Source organism: Leptinotarsa decemlineata, unplaced genomic scaffold (assembly GCF_025532065.1).
Source record: "Leptinotarsa decemlineata unplaced genomic scaffold, Ldec_3_MD MMD2_tig00026314_RagTag_RagTag, whole genome shotgun sequence".
Lineage (NCBI taxonomy): Eukaryota > Metazoa > Arthropoda > Insecta > Coleoptera > Chrysomelidae > Leptinotarsa > Leptinotarsa decemlineata.
In genome coordinates, this window is record NW_027412684.1 from 7689658 (window position 1) to 7696854 (window position 7197).

Genomic DNA, 7197 nt, shown 5'->3' on the forward strand with positions numbered 1-7197 from the left:
AAAGCAGCTTTCAAATTGGTATGATAGTTATTTAAGTAAATCCTCACTCTCATTTCATAATCAGGTAATGAACTTCAGAAAAAAATCTACTTTTTGGACACATTACAAATTCCTGGATGGGTGAATTCATTTTTAATTTTCGAGTCCACGTTTATGTTTATATTTTTCGTTAAGAATTATATATTCCAGAACGAAAAGTCAATCAAATTATTGAGTTTGACCTTTGAAAACATACTTTGAAGTGGAAATTTCGCAAGGCTCACCTGCGATTGAAAATAATTCTGACACAATTCTGGTATTCCGACTCTCCTTGGACACCTCGTCGCTCAATATATCCAAAAACAAAAATCAGTTCAGCACCAATGAAAAATCTTTTGTTATGAATACCAGACGGAGAAATTACTTCCATGTTTCCTTCAATTGTCTCAGATCTACAAGTAAACCACAGTTACTCAGGAATGAAAATATTAAATTTTGTACTCAAGCATGCGAAGGACTGTAACAATATTTTCTGAATAATCTAGCCGATAATGGTTATTTGTGATCAATACAGGGTGGCCGGATAGAAACGGATAGAGGCATTTTCCATACACTGCAACAGTATTTTCGAAAAACCCAGCGACACGTCGATTTTGGATTAAAGGGAGACCCTTTTTTTTTGATATTTCCGATCATTTCAATTGCACCTATAAATAAGGGTAAGAATTATTCCAACATTTTTCAATGGCAATGGAGTCAAGTTAAATCTTGTTGTGTCTATCTGCTTTGTAAAATGATTAAGTACGCCAATGGTTTATATTATTTCCCTGTCCACATTGTTTTTTCGGGCATTTGTTACATGAAGTAGATGATACAAACACATGAAGATGTTAAATTACAAGATTTCATTGTGAATATCAGTTATAAGCATAATTTCGTACTGTTAAAAAATTCATAACCATGGTTTATTCCATTACGGAATAGATTTCATTTTGTTGTATTTGATGAACAATGAATGTGCCAATGAAACAGCTCAGCACTTCAATCAACGACATCAAGATAAACATGTGAGTGGAAAGTATTTTTGTAGCCAATAAAAAAATCAGGAAACTGGTAATATAGGTTATGAAAAATTAAGAAATGAAAAGCCTGTAGCTATTGAAGTGTAGTAGTGTAAGGACATGCCCATCTAGATTCTATATTGAGTACTAGTATCAACCGAACTAACGTCCAAACCATTTTGAAGAGGAACAATAAAATACACCCAGTCCGGAAACTTGAAGAGGTTGATTATGGCTGCTGTTCACAGTTTTGTGAAATAACGAGTGAGCAAGCAGTGCCTAATCTACAAACACTATAAAATATGATCATTCCTGTCCGAAATGATCGAAAATGATCAACAATATGATGATGATTCGATGATCTTTCGATTTCAAAATTAGGGTATAGAGAATTGAATTTTACTTGACTCCCATTTTCAACACAAAATGTTGCAATGATTCTTACCCTGGATTGTGTTTGTTGTGCGACTATGCCTATAAAGATGTGAATTTGTTCTTGAGGAACATAAATGCAATTAAATTTAAATTAATGTAATGAAGTAGTTGTTTTCGGCAAGCATTTGCTAGATCCCATGAAAGGCATCTTCGTAAGGGAAGATGTTGATGATTTGTGATACACAGGCTTCTGTATCTGTATCTGTAGAGTAGGGAGGGTGAGTGTAAGCCCACGCACTTAGGCCACATGTGACCCATTGTACATCCTCCCGAGGAGTTGTCCTCCTAGGTCGTCGTCCATCCTGTCCTTTCCAGGAAGGAGGACAGGTCGCTGGGAGACATCTCCTTTATATCGGCAGGTGTAGGCCAAGACTCGCCGAACACACACTCTCTTATTGACTATAACTCCGGGCACTCGCACAGGACATGCCTGACAGTCTCATCTTCCTGTTCACACATCCTGCATAGAGGTGTGTCCACTAGCCCCATATTATGTAGGTGTTTCCTTAGCTGACAGAGGCCAGTCAGAAATCCTACTGTAAGACGTAGATTTTTCCTGGTCATCGCCAGATATTTCTTCGGCGCCAGCTTCCCAGGGTCGCCCAAGGTGATCCTGGCAAGATTACATCCAATTGATTCCATCCCATCTCTTTAAAGATTGAGCATGGGTGTAACATTTGACTAGTTCCGCAATTGTCGAAGTCATCAGGCCGTGGGTGCCACTTGATCGTAAAATTCTTAGTCCAGCCGCTTCCTTGGCTAAAGAGTCGGCAATGTTATTATCTACCGAGGCTTTGGCTAAATCTTGGTGGCACTCTAGTGCTAGCCCTGAAGTAACACGGTGTCTGTTCAAGGCTAATAGTGCTTGTCTCAGTGCAGATTGTTATGTATTTGCCAGAAATTCTTTTCTTGGTTATTTCTTTTGTGGCGATTGAGATACCAGCCAGTTCTGTTTGGACCACGCTGGTATTTCTTCCCATTCCCCACTTAATCCTTAGGCTTAGTGATCTGGAGTACACTCCACATCCTGAGCCTTCTTTGGTTTTTGAGCCATCTGGATACACAGGCTTATTCTTTCAGAACAGATTCAAAAATACATCAGTGCTTCAGCCTAACACCACTGAAGATACCTTTGTTAAGTCGAACCAGCGCTGTTTTTTGTTGGTTTCACTTTGTTGCCTGCAGAGGCAATAAACTCTGTCGCCTCTGCAAGCTTGGCCTATCTTTTCGTGTTCGTCAGTATGTATACCAGTGGTATTTAGGACACTAGATTTATGTGTCCTGAATTTTTTCTGTAGGGGACATCTGAAAAGTAAAATCTATGGAACAAAACCCGCATCTTCAGAAGATTTATGTCAACGAGAGCGTCGTTTGTCATTGATATTTTTCATTATAAATTTCTGATATATAAAAAAGTTATCCATAATCACTCAAAATTAGGCTTACCGTTCAGAGACCGTTGATTGCAATTGTGTATTTTCAATCAAGCAGTTATACTTTGAGCCAGGAAATAAAAAAGGGTCTCAAAAACTACCAGATGAATATACAAGTTATCTGATGTATGTATGATATAGATTGGGGAGGAGTGAATAATGACTCTCTAGAAAATACATATCGTACAGTCATGAATACTGAGGATTATATCAAGTAGATATCAATAATCAGTTTTACTAGTTCGGACTTACATTGCCTGATATGCTTTAATATGATTCGAAATCTCTGAAAGAACAAATATAACAAGTATATCAAGCAATAAAACGTGAAATAAAATGAAAGAACACACAATAATCAAATCTCTCCAAACAGCAAATAAATCGAAACATAGAATGGACAAATACAATTATGTATTGTGTCTGTGATTACTATTTCTGTAATTGACGTTATTGATCACTCATTATTCACAGTGGAGTTTTCTTTATCTATACATGGTGATTCCTAACTACGGTACGAAACTTCAAAGGGTGATGTGTTATGTCATTTTAAGAAAAAAGCTTCCAGGAGTATATGTCCGGAGTGGCTTTGTTTAAAAAAAACGATGTTTATAAAATATCATAAATATCCTTACATCGATTTGGTTGAAATTTCCTACAGTTATTTGAAGCTAGAACTAGATTGAAATTATTAAATCTAGTGGCGTCTCAGTGGGCACCACTGACTTTATGGATTTTTGTTTTTTAAATTAGGCAACTAAAAATACAACTTCTTCGTCGTTTGTGTTTTCTTTATATCAAGCTTCATTTAAAAAAAAATCACTTCGATATCGAAAACATGAAATAAAAACCAAAAGTGAATAATAAACAATTCGTTTGATCTTCCTCTTGAAGATGATCACTTGGTGATCGAAACACGTGTCGAGGTGTTGGACTAACGGTTTCGTGTTGGGAAAAAACTCCAGTAATATTCAAACAATTCCGACCTTCAAGTAAATGAGCAAAATGTCCACTTTCTGATAAAAACACATGACTGCAATCGATTTGTTATTGGTTGTCTGACACGTTCAAGAATTCCTGCAGTATTCCTTATGACATTTCAATTGACAGATTTTTGGTTATTCAAGTCATTCCCACCTAGTACGGAAGTTTCATAAACAAGAGTCTTCATATGACCCCATGGATAAAAATCTAGAGGATTCATACCAGCACTGCGCATTGGCCAATTTTAAGGTCTTGCACATCCAATCCAGTGATTAGGGTAGGTACTGTCGAGATGCTGACGAGCAAGAACACATGTGGCCTCTTACTAGTACCAGCACTCCTTCTAACTAATTGAGTAAATGATCTCGGAAAAAGTCCGAATAGGATTCGCCTGTTAATCTTGCTGGTACAAAAAGGGCCAATCACGTAGTCACCAATCATTCCTACCCAAACAATCAGCGATAATTATTGCTTAAAATGACTTTCACTCTGAAAGTCATTTCAAGCAAATTTGCTTCGTCCGTAAATGAAGTATTTGGTGAAAAATCATTGTGTGCCATCGTATGGATCAACCACCTGCGAAACATCTTACGTAAAAATCCCGAGGCAGTAAATCTTGGACCCGCTGTATATAGGGCATAGGGAGTTTTATTTTCAGAACTGTCCATACTATTTTGGGATGAATTCCAGCTGCAGTTCTATCTTTCTGATACTGTTTGAAGGATCTTCTCCTACCGCAATAAGTATATCTTCTTCTAACTCAAGCGTTGTCACAGTTTCTGGTCTCCCACCACCTACATTTTTGATAGAACTCCCAGTTTGATATAATCTTGCATGTAGAGTTCTGAATGTTTCAGCACATTGAATTACTCTGTTAAGATATCTGTCTTCTTCCGCATTTCAATTTGCTGATACATGAATAAAGTGCAGGTAAGCCATTTCAGCGTTAGTGAAATTATCTATGAGGAAATCTCTACTAACTGACAACTCTGACTTTCACTGATATAACAATACTATCACGATCAGCTGGTCTCCAAAGCAGGGGTTCATGATATTCAGAGTAACTTCAATTTTTTTTCTGGAAAACGAAGATAGATATGAAGAAAACACAGGCGACGAAAAAGTTGTATTTTAAGTTGAATAATCTAAAAAATACAACACTACAACAAGTCACTGACGTACTTCTTTTTCTAATATTGTTGGCTGTGATACCCACTGGGACTCCAATGGAACTAATAATTTCAATGTAATTAGTGCTGAATGAGCGCCTTATTACTTCAAATAATTATAGCAAATTTCAATCGAATTAGACTAAGAATATTTATGATATTTCATAATTACCGTTTTTTTAAAATTCAATGCCCTGTATCTCAGAAACGAAGCAACTCCAGACATATTCTCAGGAACTTTTTTTTCAAACGATCTAACGAATCATCTTCTGAAGTTTTGTACCGTAATTGGGAAACACCCTCTATATTCAGTTTATATTTTTTATCAGGAACAAGCTTTATATCCATATGACTGGTCTCCAAGCAGTCAATGTATATGTCTCTGAAACTACGTCTCTTCCAATGTTTGAAATCTGTTTGAAATATGTTTTCCGTTAATCAGCTGTCGCCCCCCCGTACGAACGACAACTCTCAGAAGTTGAGAAACTTGTGCGAGCTAAGGACTAACGAGGTCTTACCTTTTAACGTGTGATTCCTAAAACGGTTGCAGAATCATTCCAACTTCAACCAGATAAATTATATCGAGAAAACCATATTTCTTCTGAATAGGAACATAAACTAGATTATCCTACAAATACTTGAATCGAATGTACTTCATGAAATCAAATTATTTTCTCAAAATACAAAGATGAAATTTTTTTCATTGAAATTTTTTTTCACCGTGTTTTTAACGATATTAGTTTGTTAGTTATAATTGGAGTCGCTGACGCCTCTGAACCTAAAAGCGCTCTCGTTAGAGTAACAAGTATCCAGTTTTCGACTCATATCGAAAACATTTTCTCCACTACTTATATTAACCGCATGTTCTATCAATGTTGACTGAAATCGTACTTCTTAAACAGTATCTATGCTTTTGAACAACTATTGACAATATTCAATATCATCATTTCAATTTCAACGTTGTCTATTATGAAAGCACAAAATTCATTCAAACAAGATATGTACCACAACATTTTTCAAACAGAAATGAATCCACTCAATGAATATGCAAGTTTCTGCGAATGAATCTAATAAAAATCCTCTGTATATTCCGTTACACATCATATATATCACATTAATCGCTACCGCATTGCAAGCACAGCACTAATTTTTGACCGCAAAGCCGCATTTTCATTTTCCTCTTATATTTTCCAGTTCAAAGCGCCGTGAACCTCTACGTGAATCTTCAAGGCATGAGTTCGACGCGTTCGTCCCTGAAAGTCCCGGCTCGGCGATACTCAAGTAGGCAGAAATTACAGCAGAATTGGTCTCAGGACTCGAGCAGTCCAATTTCAGGATCAAGAAAGCTGACAACCGGCTTGAGGAGGACAAACGCCGAACGCAGTCTCCTGAACAAAAGACGAGTAGTCAAGATGCTCCTGGCCGTCGTGTTGGAGTTTTTCATCTGCTGGACGCCATTGTATGTTATCAATACCGTGGCTCTTTTCAATTCTTCCGTCATTTACAATAGCATAGGATATAGCGGTGTTAGTTTCTTTCAGCTGTTGGCTTACACTTCGAGTTGCTGCAACCCCATTACTTACTGCTTCATGAACTGCAGCTTCAGAAAGTCGTTCTTGAACCTCTTCAGATGCCTGAAGAGATACAAGGGTTCCGCTAATTTAGGCCTGACGGGGAGTGAGATAAATTTGGAGACTAAGTGGACAAACAGACTTTCTGAACCTGCTTTATAATCTGGCAGAGATTTGTTGATATCTGTCAATGGTAACCCTAACTTGATATTATTGAGCGAGTAGGTTTTTATGTGAAAACAAGTTGACGACAAACGGAGTGAGCCGTCGGAAAATATTTAAAAATATGTCATTGTTCGAGAGGAAGGCAAGTTTCAACCCAAAATCTTTCTAAAACCTTCATCCAGCTTCCCAAATGGAAATGTCATTGTTTCAAAGTTTTCATATATGAATGGAGGTCAAATGATAGCGGATTTAAAAAGGTTTTCATTCCATATCTGATTGGTATATTACATGTACAGGCCGTTTTCTATCATGTAGTAACATTGCTGTAATCTAAACCAGTGTTGGCAAACCTGTGACAAGTGTGTCAGTGCTGATATGAGAGCTCATCTTTGGTGACACGCAT

The 7197-nt window shown here is 37.1% G+C and overlaps 1 protein-coding gene across 1 annotated transcript in view; it reads left to right on the forward strand.

The window, feature by feature from the left end:
• LOC111507595 (cholecystokinin receptor) overlaps positions 1 to 6882 on the forward strand; it is a 324837-nt gene extending 317955 nt beyond the window's left edge. The window contains exon 5 of the mRNA XM_074181685.1: positions 6253 to 6882. Coding sequence (XP_074037786.1) covers positions 6253 to 6791 — 539 coding nt within the window. The 3' untranslated portion in view covers positions 6792 to 6882. The remainder of the gene's footprint in view (positions 1 to 6252) is intronic.
• The last annotated feature ends 315 nt before the right edge of the window (positions 6883 to 7197 follow it).